This window comes from Chamaea fasciata, unplaced genomic scaffold (genome assembly GCF_029207755.1).
Source record: "Chamaea fasciata isolate MVZ Bird 193981 ecotype frontalis unplaced genomic scaffold, bChaFas1.0.hap1 SCAF_7, whole genome shotgun sequence".
Lineage (NCBI taxonomy): Eukaryota > Metazoa > Chordata > Aves > Passeriformes > Sylviidae > Chamaea > Chamaea fasciata.
The window spans coordinates 19053420-19068621 of NW_027094092.1; the positions used below are offsets into that span (position 1 = coordinate 19053420).

Genomic DNA, 15202 nt, shown 5'->3' on the forward strand with positions numbered 1-15202 from the left:
TGTTATCTTTGTTTTAACTGGCAGAGCTTTTGAAAAGGTTCCTGAGGTTCCTTTCTTTGATTGGATAAGTGACAGAGCAGTGAGTAGGAATAAGGCCCCTTGGGCTCCAGGCTGGGAATCTGTCTGCTGAGCCACTCTGTGTGTCAAATGCTTTTATCCCAGATAGCTAAATTGGTCAAACAGTGAAAATCAGACTCCAGCTATTATTCTCCACCTTTGTTTCATGTGTTTCTTCACCTGGATTGCATGGAACTGATCCCAACTGATTCTCCTCACAGCCCTTGTTACTCAGCCTTTGGGGTTAGACTACTCACTGTACAGCCTGGAGCTCTCCTCGTATCGGCAATGATGATTACGTTTTCATCATTTTGAGGGGGGCATATCAGATAACTAATTGCAGACTATGATATCACTGCCTGTAATTTTTCCCCCGAGGTGCTACGCAGCTGTACCACATTCTACTAGAGTCTGAAAACTTTCAGCTCCCTATTGGGTGAGACTATTACAGAAAGACTAATATTAATGTCAGCAGCAAGAAGGTTTATCATAAGTGATGACACAGTATAGGCTCACTCAGGATGTTTACCAGAGCAACAGTTGCCATGCAGATAAAGTATGATTGGAAGATGCATTAGCAGATTCTTTTCTCCCTTCAGCAACTGCTGAGGACTGAAGCATATTTCTTGTACTTACTTGCATTTTGAGTGGCTCTGTGAATGCTTGATTCATTAATAGCACTACCCCCACACCCATTGTTTTAAAGCAGTAGCCAGGAGAGCTGTCAGTTAAGAAACTGGAGATTTTTGTCCATCAGTAAACAGATGAAGAGACAATGACTTAGATGATCAGTAGGCAGATTCATTAGGAACAAAAACCTAGAGGAAAGTCAGCAGCTTGGGCTTTGTCCCACATCCCATTTCCAGCGTCCACTCCCAGGAGTAAGACAGAAATGCAAGAAATATTTGCTAATTTTTTTTGGAGAAACGAGAGCCTCCCACAGCACTGTATCCCGCTCTGGCCTCTGTGCATACCTCCAGCCTCATTTCTCTTTTACTGCACAGATCCACATCAGCCTTGGACCTCAAGATTAGCATGGCTGTCTCATGACTTTTCATGCAGTGAGCAGCACACAGGAAAGTGAGAAAGCTGCACTCTTTTTTGCTTTTTTCAGACTGAATTACTAGGTACCCAAATATAACTGGGTAGTAGGAATAGCTTAGGCACAACTTCAAAGAAAGTTTTGACTTTATACCTTTGGATCTATGGAGAGTCATCTTCATTTTCTTGTCACCACACCCAACTACTAAGAATACGTTGTCTCTATTTATAGCAGGAACTCCTTGCAAACATGCAGGTAAATCCCTTTTAAAGTGTTTTCCTGGACATTGCTGTCTTTAAAAAGCCAGGTGTGCAGAGAATTTTTCCCTCCCTGAATATCAGCTATCTATTAGGGATATAATTATGTTAGGGTATTTCTCTCCCATTAAAATTTTCAAGGCTTAGAACATATTTCTGTGCCAAACTGAAATGAAAGTATGACATTTTAAAAAATCCCTGAGACAAACTTTTGCCTGATTTCCTTAAACCACCTACATGTATTGCATGTAAACATTGGAACCTAACTTTATTAAGTGATTTTATTTTATTTTGTGCAAATGAATTAATTTCAGAATTAAAATTAGTTTCAAATTGAAAACCAAACCCCTTATTTTGCTTTATTTAAGTATCCACAAGGGATACTTTGAAAACCAAAACTACTGTTTATTGCCACTAAATCTGGAAATGTATTTCCTATAAATCATTGTAGGTTTCACAACTTGGCAATACTCCAAGGAAAGTATTTCATCAGACATTTCCCAAGAATCTGTGAAGACTTATTTTCACTGTCACTATTTGGAAAAGCGTTGCTTATGGTGCAGGTAGTCTATTTCTAGATTTGTTTCTCTACTTATTTTAGAGAATGTTGTTTAGCAGAGCAAGAATATCATAACTGGAAGAACACAAAACCAGCCACACTTAATGATGGTAAATGTGGCTTGATCTTTGTTGCTTTTTTGTTGGGATGGTAAAGGACTGCTTGCTTCATTCACGTGGATCTTGCAAATTTGACTTCTGAATTTTGATCAGCGTGTAGTCATCCCAGTTTTGAGTCCTACTTTCCCAGAACAGTTCTCCTTTCCTCATCAAGCCCCGAGGGATTCAAGTATAGGTGTGTTTTAATGATGTCGACACGTGTCTATTAGTGACTGTGGCTGGGATTAATGAATCATTCTACATAACCTAGCAAACAGCTATCCAGTGGTTTTCATCACTGACTTGGGCTTTGGTCCAACTACTGACACAAAGGTAAAGGCCTCTGTATCCTGTTATAGTTGCCTGGACTGCGAGTTGCTTGAGTGAGGTTTTTTACTAATAGACTCCAAAAAAAAGGTGGAATACTCAGCAAGTAATGCCTTCCAGGCCCATGTGTGTTGTAGTGTATTAGGTAATCACTGAATGATATTTTTTTGTACATTTAAGTTCTCGCAGATGTCAAAATGGCAGTAATCAGACTAACTTAATATACACGTTGACAAAATGTTTTGGATCCTGAAATGTTTCATGAATCCATCCCATATGGTATTTTGTATTCCGAGGCCATTTCCTCAAGTCAGAAATAAAATATGCCCTCTTATTTAGGCATGAAGTAGTTTTCATGTGAAGCAATTAAAAACCAGCATAACTAGAGATAGGTCTGAACTGCGAGACAAGATCTGGATCATCCAGGCCTCCTCAAATTTTAGGACTCATGCCCAATTAATGGATTTGCCTGAAGAGGAATCGTAATTACTAGGATTTTCTTTTAAATGTATTTTAATCTGTTTCCAGTATGTTGCTTTTTCCTACTTCATTACTAGCATGCGTTTAAAGCAGGTAATAATATTTAAAATGTAGGTATCAGTGCTAAACTGATGGTTGTTCCTGTTCAGAAATGTCAGTACAAGATTCAGTAATCTGTGATTATAAGGAAACATCTACCCATGTATATCTGCCTAGAGCTAGAAATCAGTTTAATAATTCAGAACCAAGTTCTTACAGTAAATGTAAATCCTATATTCTATTGAAACAAAGAGAATGCAAACTATACGCACCATCGAACCTCTAGTTCTGTCCCTGTTGTCAGCCCCAGTTTAGCACATCCTGGTGATCTATCAATCATCTAGAACCGCAAACTGAAAAGGAAAATCCCCACGAAAACATCCCCCTAACATTTCCTGGTTGCCATGCAATTCAGCGTGCGGTTTTACCGAGAAGTCTGTTAACACGTACAAGTCTTACACACACTTTTGTTCAAGTGGGTGGGGTGTTCGAAAATCTTCCTCTTCGTTTGCTTTGATGTGTCTCTGCAGTTGCTAAAAGAACTGCTTTGCTTTTTTTTTTTTTCCTCAAATACAAGACTATGTCCACCTTGAGAATGAAACCCCCGGGTGGTGTCTCAAAAACAATGAAAAGCAGGGAGTAGTTCATGAGACATCCATACAGTATACCAAAAATCTTCATGGAAAATCAATTCCAGTGGGACGAGTGAGCGTGAGTCAGTGTTACTCATTATACATAAGGGTTGCAGAATCAGGGTGGAAATGGAAATCGCACCTGGTTTCTTACAGTGACAGTTTCTAACAAGCCTCTCCTATTAATTATCAGGGTGTAACTCACACTTCTCTGACAGGACAATGCACTTTAGTCTGTGTGAGGCGATTCTACCCCACCAGTGGGCTCTAGCTAGCAAATTGTCTGGGGAACCAAAGTTAATGATTTTGGCTGACAAGTATTAATTGAACCTGGTTTAGATATGTGAATGAGGATAGCAGAGAAAGGTTTGCATGCAGCTGCTTGAGAGAGGGCACCAGAAATCCCAGCAAAGACAGGGAGAAATGGCCTATATGGAAGTTTATGTTTTCCATGCTCATAAAACTCAGCACGGAAGGAGCATTCCATGGCTTTGGTTTGTGTCATCCAATTTCATGGTCTGGGTGAGATTAATCATTATGACAATTCAGACATATTTCGTATTGTTTGCCTTCTTCAAGGGCTATTATTAAACAGCTGTAGCAAATCATATGGATGAAGGAAGAAAGGAAAGATTGTGTCCTGTCAGGCCCCAAAGCCAGACAGCTCTAAGAGGAGGAAGAAGAGAAAGTTTGCGTGCTGTTGGTGATTTCACTGTGAGTCCACTCTGAATCAGCCCCTTTGAAGCTTCAAAAATGTTCAAAGGATCAGCAATATTTCGTCACGCAGAATGAGTTTTACATTGTCTTGGCTCTTGGAACGCAATAAAATTCCATCTTTTGCATAACTGTTAAAGCCAACTAAGTAACATCAACATAAAATTAATGGATCTAACCCTTCTGCCATGTAGGAAAAGGTGAAATATGTTTTGATTTGAATTTGACAGTCATGTTTCTTCGTTAATTCAAAATGATAAGCCTCAGCATGGGAAAAAAATCTAAGGTGTTAATTCACTTTAGATCCCATCTTTTTTTTTTTTATGGTATTTATTGGTGTGATCAGATTTTTTTTTTTTGTTAATTCTGTTAAGGTTCTCCATTGTGTGAACTTTGAAATCTGAGACTATGCAGTAAAAATGCTGTGTTCCCTGACAGCTCTGGGTTTGTATTTTGTCATTTTTAAAATGTGGTAATTACTGCCTTCAAAGAGTAGATGCTGAATTTACGCAATTTGCTTGGACTGTGAAGTACCACGTGAGTTTTGGGCACTGTTTTGGTCCTTTTTCTGTACTCAGCTCTGCATGAACAGAGTGTCTCTGCTACGGCAGTGGTACTTTTGGAATAGTAGGCATATAAGATATCATCAAAGTGAAATCAAAGGTGCTGTCTCAGCATTATTTTAGGGCACAGTGCCAATGAATTGTGTGGCCTCAAACCCGGTTTGGAGAACTGGATTGCCACATTCTTTGCCTGGGGTTTCCTGGACACCCACGTGATCTCTCAGGCTGCACAAGCAAGGCTTCCTGTGCGTGTGTGCAGCGCAGTGCAGTTAGGCAGCACACGTGCAGTAAGCCTGGTACCTCCCAGCAGTGTCCTGGTGTGCAGGGTCTACTCAGGCTGAGCATTTCCATGGAAAATGTACACGTGTGTAGGCATGTAGCCCACATGTAGTTCCACTAAGCCTTTTTGTGTAAATAAGCCTACATTTTTTAAACAGCAGAAGTCTAAGTAATTGTCTCTCTAAGTGGAATTCTGACTATGACTGAATCTCAGAGTGGTAATGGAGCATAAATTGTAGTGTTTAAAACCAGGAATGGGCTGAGGTTTGATGACAGCTAAACCAACTCACTCTAAACAAAAGTGAACTTCACTTTATAATTCAGTGAATCTAGGATTAACTGCAATCAAGTGGAATCCAAGCAAGTGTATGTGGTACTTCTTTCACAGCGAAAACTTTTTAGAAATTACCCTAAAATTGTCAGAAAAGATGTTGATGGTCCAAGAAAATTTGTCTCCAAAATCACTGAGCTTGTTACTTTAAAGTAATCAAATGCAACTTCATGATCTGATCCCCATATTTAACATTAAATCTTGGGCCTCACAGAATATGTTTTAGGAAGAGAGAATCAAGAAGGGAAAACTAAAGAGAAACCTTTTTCTTGTCTAGGTCATTTATGCTTAATACAGCTACTGACAACTTCCGAGGCAATGTCAGGATTTGAATATAAAATATTTGGAACCAAAGTAGAAGTCACTTGCATGGCAGATGTGAGAGCAGCTCCATCCCATAGCAGTAGTCAAGGAGTGGCAGAAGGGCAATGTGTTTTTTTATGACATGTGATGATAAAAATATCAAAAAATACTAAGAACTGTAATCAGCAAGACTGTTAAACAACTCTGAAATACAAATTGATTTTGTCTAAATTAAATGTTTTTGTCAGCCAATATACTGGAGAAGGGGGAATGGTTGGAGAAGAGGTATTTTTTCCGTTCTTTTTGTAGAAAGGCTATCCAAGTAACAAAAAATTATTAATTCTGTTGCCTGTGGTACAAATATTCAAGACTGGATGCACAGCTTTTGAGCTCCTTTGGGCAAGCAGGCATCAATACTATTGGACTCCTGCCTATGCTGTGATTGTCCTCTCATGCATCACCCAGTCTACATCTAATTGGGTGTTTTATCTCCTTGCGTGTTTCCTCTGAGCTATGGAAAGGAAAGTTCCTTGTGGTTTACATTGAGTAGATACCCTGTACATAGAATAATATCAATTTATGAATGGATGAAAGTAATTAAAGAAAGGCTGGATGCCTTGGTTACTATCATTTGCTTTCTCATCTATGCTATAGAACAAAATAGGCTGTCAAGCAAAAATTACCTTAGGAAAGTTGCTCATTATTTATCATGTGTCAATGCAAATGTGCATGAATTGCATTTTGTGTGTTTTAGAAATACAGTTTTTATATGTCATCTTTCTTTTCAAATAGACAGTAAGGACACACCCTTTTAATATTGGAAAGGACAGGTCTATTTTTCCCTTTCTTGCACGTGGAACTTCCATTAAAATTAAGATAAAAATGATTCATCCTCATCTTTGCACTGGAAATAATAGCTACTCCTATGAAGTGTGCTTTGCAGTTGTCATTCTAGTCAGGAGTTGCAACTGCTTTTTTTCTCTTGAGGGAAATGTGGGGCAGAAGCAAATTAATTCACATTGCTTTGAGGTGTCCTGTTGTTTTGCCATTTCACTCTATGTACATGATTATTCTTATTTGTATTGATATTGTTATTATTATTAACCGTTTCTTCTGCACATTACTGTTAATGGTATGTTAAAAGTCCTAGACACCTCACAAAAACATGTTATATTGCTAGTTTTGGGAAGGCTGGAGATCTGGCTTATGCCTCAGCCCAAAGAGGGGAAGTATGAAAAAGGTGACTGAAAGTGGCACTGCTTTTTCTGAATAAATTGGTAGCTGTTATTTGTTGCTTGTTTGCTTTGAAAGCATTATACTTGAAAATAAATAATTTCCAGGTCTTCAGTGAAGCATTAGATCTAAATTTTTAACTTTTTTTTTTATTTTTCTTTTTCTTTGATAACAGAATTCAATGTAAGTTGCAGATATGGAGGAGTTTTTCATGTTGAAAAAGATGGTCGCTACAGTCTCACACGATCTGAAGCAATTGAACTCTGCAGAGCACTCAACAGTACCTTGGCAACACTAGAGCAGCTGAAGAAAGCTCATGAGCTTGGATTTGAAACTTGCAGGTAAAGAAATTCTGGAGAACATAATGACACCACTAGTGTAATAACTGCATTTGACTTACTGTAGATGTTAAGATTAGTTCAATAAGTTATATTCTATAATGAACAAAACATTTTTGTGCATGTGTATGTTTGCTCCGAGTCCAGTAATAAGTAAGTCCTTGATGCACGTAGCTTTTATCATTTATCTTTAAAAAAGAATCATAACCTCTCACAAATAAAATCTAAAGGTAAAAAAAGATTGACTGTATAATAAGCTAATTAGGAAGATGTTCAGATCCTAGTGTGTCTCTGAACAACTGGTGAGATAAGTATGTGAAAAGTAAGGACCCAGTGTGAGGTCAGAGGCTGAGGATGGAGCGTATGGAATTTGGTCTTGCCAAGGAACAGTAAAAAGCAGCAGGTGGTACTGTGAGGGATAAACTCAATATCCCAGTGACAAAATGGTCACAGTATTAGTGTGTTCTTGTAACTGTGAATGGAGATGTTTCAGATGACAGCTACAATAGTTATCAAAAATCCCAAAATTATGTTGTCAAGTGACCTAATAACCTGCTACAATTAATGATGTATAGGGCAACTAATGTGGATGATGCAGACTTCCCAGTTTCTCAAAAAATAACTAGACCAAGAGACTAGAAGTTACAGAAAACTTTTAATTTTAAAAAATTGAGTGAATACTAATATAAAAATATGTGAGGCTGAACAATTCCAATTTTCTCAGTGTTTCCTCATAGCAGAGGTGCTTTGTCCCTCTGATCAACTTTATGACCCTCCTCTGGACTTGCTCCAACAAGTCCATGTCCTTCTTGTGCTGGGGATCCCAGTGCTGGACACAGCACTTCAGGTGGGGTCTCAGCAAAACAGAGAAGAGAGGGAAAATCTCCCTTGACCTGCTGCTTTGGATGCTGCTTTGGGTGCAGCCCAGGATGTGTTTGGCTTTCTGGGCTGGAAGCAGGCACTGCCGGTTTGAGTCCAGCCTCTCATCCAGCAGTACCCCAGGTTTATCTGGGCAGGCCGTTCTCAGTGTGTTTATATCCTAGCTGGTATTGGTACCCTGCTTCCACTGCCTGTGCATTTCCTTCCTGTCCTGTAGTCCCAACACAGCCGTGCAGGTCTCTTGGCTTGGTTTCCTGATTTCTTAAACTGGCATCAAGAGCTCTTGTGCTCTTTGGAAGGAATCCTTGAAGACCTGCCATCTCTGTTCTGCACCCTTGTCCCTGAGAGCAGTTTCCCGGGAGGGCCTATTGACTACCTCCTTGAAGTGCTGGAAGTTTACTTCCTTAAAATTCAGGGGTTTGACTTTACTCTTCTCCTCACCTCACATTTCTCTCAGGACTGCAAACTTCACCACTGCGTGATCACTGCAGCCCAGGAGATTCATGTGGTACACCATTATGGAGTTTAAATAAATGTCAGCAGATTTTCAACTTTACTGCAGTCTAACTTAAACAGCAAACATGGAGAAATGGAATTTATCTTCTAACTGGCACAGAAAAATTCAGTGGACATTTCTCCAAAATTCTAACTTTCACTCTGGTACCATGAGAAATAGTACTGACATTAATACTGCTTACAATTCTTTTCTATTCTGGCATGTTCATTTCACAAGTATTGTGGTGGTGGAATATGTGAACAGAGAATTCTTAGAGGATTCTTCCATTAGAAATGAAATGTAATTTAAAATTGTATTACATAAAGACTAGAAACAGTTCTTTACTTTGAGGGGAAAGTCCTTCATAACACAGTAGGAATGTTCTTTTTCTGACATTAGCACATGAACATACACAGCATGCTGAATTGCTCAGCATTACGCAGTATTTAGAGATCAAATGCTGAATAATGCGTAGGGGTAGAGAATTCTATGCAAGCAATTGTGAGTATTCTAAATTATGGAAAGTATTTTCTAAAGCTAAAATATAAAGGCAATTGAAAGAAGAAGAGGGATTTTTTTTTTTCCCATGGGGAAACTGTAATTTTTAATTAATGTTACAATTTTCCCTAATTCACAATTTACCAGAGGACAGATTTGGACATGTAAGCCATGTAGATAGGATTTATTCCTCTCTTCCTTCTGGCCAGCTCTCCCACCCTATTACTTTCATTTGTTGATCCTGTGGTAGAAGTAGTCCTTGTCAGTAAGCTTTAGCTCTTATTAAACATGAGTAGGAGAGGGAAAATATGCTGCATATAACCATCCAAATATATGTGAATAGGATGAATCAACAGATCATAACACAAGTAGATCAGTAATGGTTTGTAAAGTGTCAGCATTGTAGGCTTAGTTGGGAGTCTGAGTAAAGTAATTTATGATTCCACCTACAAGAGAGTTTCAGAATTGCAAGTATCTGCACATTAGACATGAAACTGGAATGATGTTCGTAGATAAAAAACTGCAAAGCTGTGACATTTACTCCTCCCTGATAAATCATTCCTCTCAAGAAGTAAATCAAAACCCAAACCAAACCCCAGTTCTTGTTACCATGCTATCACATCTCCAGTTAAATGCATTGGAATCAATCAGGAGTTACAGGAATGCAAAACAGTAATAATGTATTGTACCTTATGTAACTGCAGTCTTCACTGAATTATGTGAGCTCTGTGCACAATAATCACACTGTTCAGCTGAAAGGTACTGTAAGAATTTGTGGATGAATGATTCTTGTATTTGAATATTTTGCTCGGCTGTCAGTCTTTGCAGAAAATTATGTGTGTTGCAATCATTCTTTGAACTTGCTCAGGCACCATAAATTGAGCCCTCAACATTTCTGTGTGAAGTGTCACTGAGCAGTGTGGCATGTCAAAGCAATGAAAATGTGAATCCCTAAAGAATGAGAATTTAGTTTCAGGTAATACAAACTCACACTGAACAAAAAGTGCACTCACCTCCCTCACTTTCACTCCCTTGCTCTGGAACTGATCCCCCTAGCTAGCAAATAAGATGCATATTTAGTTTAAATGGGTTTAGGTCTAGAAATTAAACACAAAATAATGTTGAGTGATGGGAAGCTGATGTAGCTGCATGTGAGAAAGGAACACTCAAATGAAAAAGGAACAAAAAAGCAACAAAACAGTATGAATAAATGCATGCACTTTTAAAAAGTAATGGCTTCTTTGTGGCTTCTTAATGTTTGAGGTGACATCTGCTAGAGTAAGTAATATGGTTTATTTACTTCTGTTCTTCACAGGTATGGTTTCGTGGTGGGGCATATTGTTATCCCACGTATCAATCCCTATCATCTTTGTGCAGCAAATAACACTGGCATCTACAAAATTTCAGCAAATACAACTGCTCGTTATGATGCATACTGCTACAATGCGACAGGTAAGGAGATGATTTTATGACGCATTTTTGAAACAGATTAACTAAAAATAACATATGTAATCTCCTATTTAAGGTAGTGGAATGAGGGTTTAAATAATAAACATAGCCTGGTTTTCAGCTGAGAAGAGATGCATTTTGTCAGCCTCTAGATGTGTATCTGTCATGTCAGCAGTGACCATTTTGTCATCAGTGTGTTTTGAACGAAATGATTTTTCTGGCCTTGGGACAGACTTTGCAGCTTCAGAACAGTTCATTATAATGGCTTAGTGAAGTGGACCACTGCAGTGGTGAACCTGAAAGAGATAACTGTTGTCAGCCATGGCACTCAGCTCTTCTGTTCCTGCAGACACGAACTTTACAGCCAAGAGCAGTTTTTTGTGTTTTAGGAATGGTTGCCACCTGCAGCAGCTCCAAGGCCTGTGCTGACCATCCCAGGCCCAGGGACACGGCTGCTGCTCTCCTGCTTGCAGATTGATTCACTATTTGTTCAGGGAAATCTCCATGTAGACATGAGGCAGCTGGACAGCAATGTGCATCAGCAGCAGACCGCTTTCACCTAAGGTTTTGGACTTTTTAATAGTTGGACATACTGTAGTAAATTATCAGGAAAATGTATATCGATGACAGACACTGAACACAGTATTGAAAATAAAATCTAAATTAACTTCGACGATCTTTAATTTCAGTAGATTGTGACATTCATAGTGGAAGCAGAGAGTTCTTAGAGAAAGATGTAGGAAAAGTTCATTGATAATTTAAATGCAGTGATAGTTTTTGATTTTGTTCTTGCTAATGATATAATGAAAAATCTCTGCATTGGCATAGTATCATGTGAGTTACCATTGTCTGTCACTCACAGATGATTATTCACAGATGACCACTGTGGTGATGTATCCCCTCCAGATCTTTATAACTCCTCCCAAGTGTTATTCCCTAACAGCAGTGTGAGCAGGTAGCACGTACACCAGCCCCAGGTGGGGCAGTTCAGCCCACAGGAGCCTGCAGTGCTCACGGGAGCAGGGCACACGCTGCCTCTGCACAGCCCTCCGTGGAGCGGACAGAGTCCTGCCAGCTAAAAAGGGTTAGAGTTGCCACTGCCACAATGACGGTGGGTCTGACTGCACTGAAACTGGGTCATAAGGCTGTTTTAACTGGCATTAATTGCAGCCATTTTTTGGAATGGTTATGGAAATGGAGAATCTTCTTGTTAGCTGACAGAACAATCTCGAAGTGCCCCACCTGGGGAGGTGGTACATCAGTGAATAACATATGTTTGGAAATTTGTTTTCAGTCCTCCTTATCTGAAGCTGATGTTTTGTCATTATGTACAATGGATGTGATTTTTTAATCCATTTTTTTCAAATTAATACTTTCTATTTTCCTTCTTTCACAGAAACAGAGGAAAAATCATGTGAGCCAGTTGTAAAAATAGATACTTCTTTACTCAGTAATCAGGATGAAACAGGTACTGTACTGATTAGAAAGACATGCACTTGCTCAAATTTTAGTAACTGGTTACCTTTTTTTTACATAAAAATCACTAATATTAAAAAAGACAAGCCAAACATAAGAAAAAGAACTTGAGATGTTAAATAGAAATTAAAGCAACTATTCACTTGTCTTCCCCTAAAGCCTGTGGAGTTTGGTCTATATCAGGGTACCAAACATTTTTTGTACAGATATTTGACATTTTTGGCACCTCAGATCTGCTAACATCCCTTTGACATACAGGAATTTGCTTAAGACTGCAACCTTCCTACGTTTGATTTGAGCTGTTTGTTAGAAAAGCTGCTGGAAGCTTTAAAAAGGCTCATAACAAATTATTTCTTCCAATTCTAAATTCTGATTGACTTTAAAAATGCCAAGATTTTACATTAAATCAAGCAGTTTGATAAAAAATAAGTGATGCAAGTCAGGTGCCACAGATGTGACAAATATATAAATTAGCATATATGCATTAGACATATTTTAGTGATGTATTATCTAGGTTAGATAGGAGGGCAAAAATGGGAGAACTGGTATTAATCCATAGGTGTTACCCTTTATTATAACTGTGCAGCTCCTTGATATTAGCTGTTTGATTCATTTCCACAGTCATTGACAACGCAGACGGCTCCCGCTACAATGCGGATGGCACGCGTCATACCAGTGGGGAATCCTCAACCTCGGGGCTGGATGATGAAAATGCAGGTAGTGGATCAACCCATGAGACAACTCCCATGGATGCCTCCATCAGGAGATCCAGCCCCTCGTATTATGGAAGTCCTACTCCAGTCTCACAGCTGCCAGATCATACTTCTGGAGGAGGTGAAAAAGAAATTCCTGGAAAAGATTATGGTAAGGACTGTAGGTTGACATTAATTTCATGGGACCCTGCCAAATACAAATGCTTTATTCTTTTCTACTTATTTGATCTTTTATGTTGCTTTTATGGCTGAAATTATCAGTTTAAAAGATGTGCTCCCATTGAACATTAGAGATACACATATAAGTCATCCTCTAAGTACAGTAAAGCTTTCTGTGTGACTACGGCTTTTTATCATATCACCAATAACTTATCAGTAACTTACCAATAACTATCCTCAATACATACTGAAATTAATTTTAAAAAAAGCAAGAGCATTAGGATTATAAAATTACTTTTCACTGGTGGTATACTCATGGCATGTTATGCTTGTTTTGACATGTAGCTAGCACCATGGACGGTAAATCCTAAGATTCTCTTGCTAACGAGCTAGGATCAGAAACATTCCCCACATTCCCCGAGGTGTGTGCTGTGTATATCTGTTGCTTGCCATTACAGATGGCAGTTTCCAGCTCTGCTTGCATGCATAGTCTAGATTTATATATCTCAGCAGAGGGGAATACGAATAACATCACTCATTGCTCTAGGATCCCTATCCTCATGGCATACAGCTACAATGAGGCCTTGTATCACATGAACAGGTAGTTGCCAGACTGTTCATTATCATTGTAATACATTCTTCTCTTCAAATTATCTGTTTGAGTGGTGACCTTACTGTGTCAGTAAGGTAAGCTTATGTGGGGTCTGCATCTTTCTTCTCTCTTGGATCAAAAAATGAAGGAATGAAGCTTGCAGGGTAGAACAGTCAAAGTACTTGTGAGTACTGTATTGCAACTGAGTTAATGAAATAGTAATGATTTATCCATCATCATACAGATGCTGTGTCACCTGACATCTCTTTGGGGACAGTGGCTGGTGATTTCCATGAAGAGGATGACAGATGGTACCCTGCAAGTACTAGTAAGATTTATATTTCATAATAACTACATTACACATAGATCACATTAAAACTGCTTTCTTCTTCCAGATGAGCATGCTGGTAAGTAGTGAGGTATACAACACTTCAGAAATTGGAAAGACATTGAAATACACTACTTTCCAGTCTGGTTAAATGGGAAATGAACTTCGCTCTCTGAGACAAGGGGAGAAAAATCATTTACAGTAGATTTGCTTTAATGCTTGTGGAGTTTGTGCCTGAGCTTAGAAAGATTGTTGTTTTGGGTTTCCCACGGGTGTTTTATCACACCTACTTAGTCTATGAGGCATCACAAATTAGTACCACCTATTATCACTTGAAGTCAATTTATTTCTGAAGTAGAAAAGGATATTTTTGTAGATTCGTGATGTTATTTATGGTTGTGAATGTAGGTAATCCATGTCAATACCATGACCTTGCTAACCAAGGCAGTGCTTTATGCGGCAGTTCCAACTGACAAGCCATTTGTGCACTGCAAAAACTAATTTCATCCTTGCTGTTGGCAATATGCATGAAAAAAACCTGGGGACTGTGGTGGCTCCACAGTCTTTGAGGACCCAGAAAGAACAGTAGCCATTTTCTCTTCTTTGTCCTTAAATAGCTTTACTGAGTTGGAAAACTGCTTGTGATGTTTTTATCAAGTGTGTAGTGCACAGCAGCTATAATAAGTAAAAAGCCTTTGAAGTCCTCTTCCATATTTTAAAGTGGAAATAATGTACATATGTTCACATTAGTTCTCATGGTTAGACTGATAAAGATCTTTGCCTCAGAAAATAAAGTGAACCTGAAGGGAGAACATTTTAATTATACAGAGGAAATCTACAGAGGCATGTTGTAGTAAAGATCAAACCGATAGAAATGAAAGTTTCTTCCCACTGGCTCTTTACTTCTTTTTTTTTCCCCATCAGAGGAATCCATGAGGAATTTGCTTGATTGTCTGTTGGTTGCTGATAGTTAGTCAAATAGTCTAAGTGACTTGGAGAAATGGTGCCCTTGTCACTGTATTTAGAAATCACAGGATAGATGAAGAATGGCTGTATGCATTACACAGTTAGCAAAAGCTTTGCTAAAAGACATAAATTATTAAACCCAAGCATCTTTTCTCAGAAGACATGAAACTTAGTAACACCTTCTAAGTATGTAGATAGAAAAAAAAATATTAGGTTGATTTTACCCCAAAGGTTGAAAAAAAGTAGTGAATTTTCTGGTGCTTGTTTCCAGTGAAAGCTTTTGTTACAAAAGTTTGCCTGTAATGGGTGGAAGGGGAAGAAAATCCCGCCTGGTAATAGTAGGAAGTTTGGTTGACTCTGATGGTGATTTATCCTTCCTGTATGTTTGCCTTTG

At 38.7% G+C, this 15202-nt stretch overlaps 1 protein-coding gene across 5 annotated transcripts in view; it reads left to right on the forward strand.

Moving 5' to 3' along the window:
- CD44 (CD44 molecule (IN blood group)) overlaps nt 1-15202 on the forward strand; it is a 47668-nt gene that overhangs the window by 11223 nt on the left and 21243 nt on the right. For all 5 annotated transcript variants that reach the window (XM_066187838.1, XM_066187839.1, XM_066187841.1 and 2 more), the window contains exons 2-6: nt 7090-7255; nt 10441-10577; nt 11971-12042; nt 12672-12914; nt 13759-13842. In XM_066187838.1, the coding sequence (XP_066043935.1) occupies nt 7090-7255; nt 10441-10577; nt 11971-12042; nt 12672-12914; nt 13759-13842 (702 nt within the window). The remainder of the gene's footprint in view (nt 1-7089; nt 7256-10440; nt 10578-11970; nt 12043-12671; nt 12915-13758; nt 13843-15202) is intronic.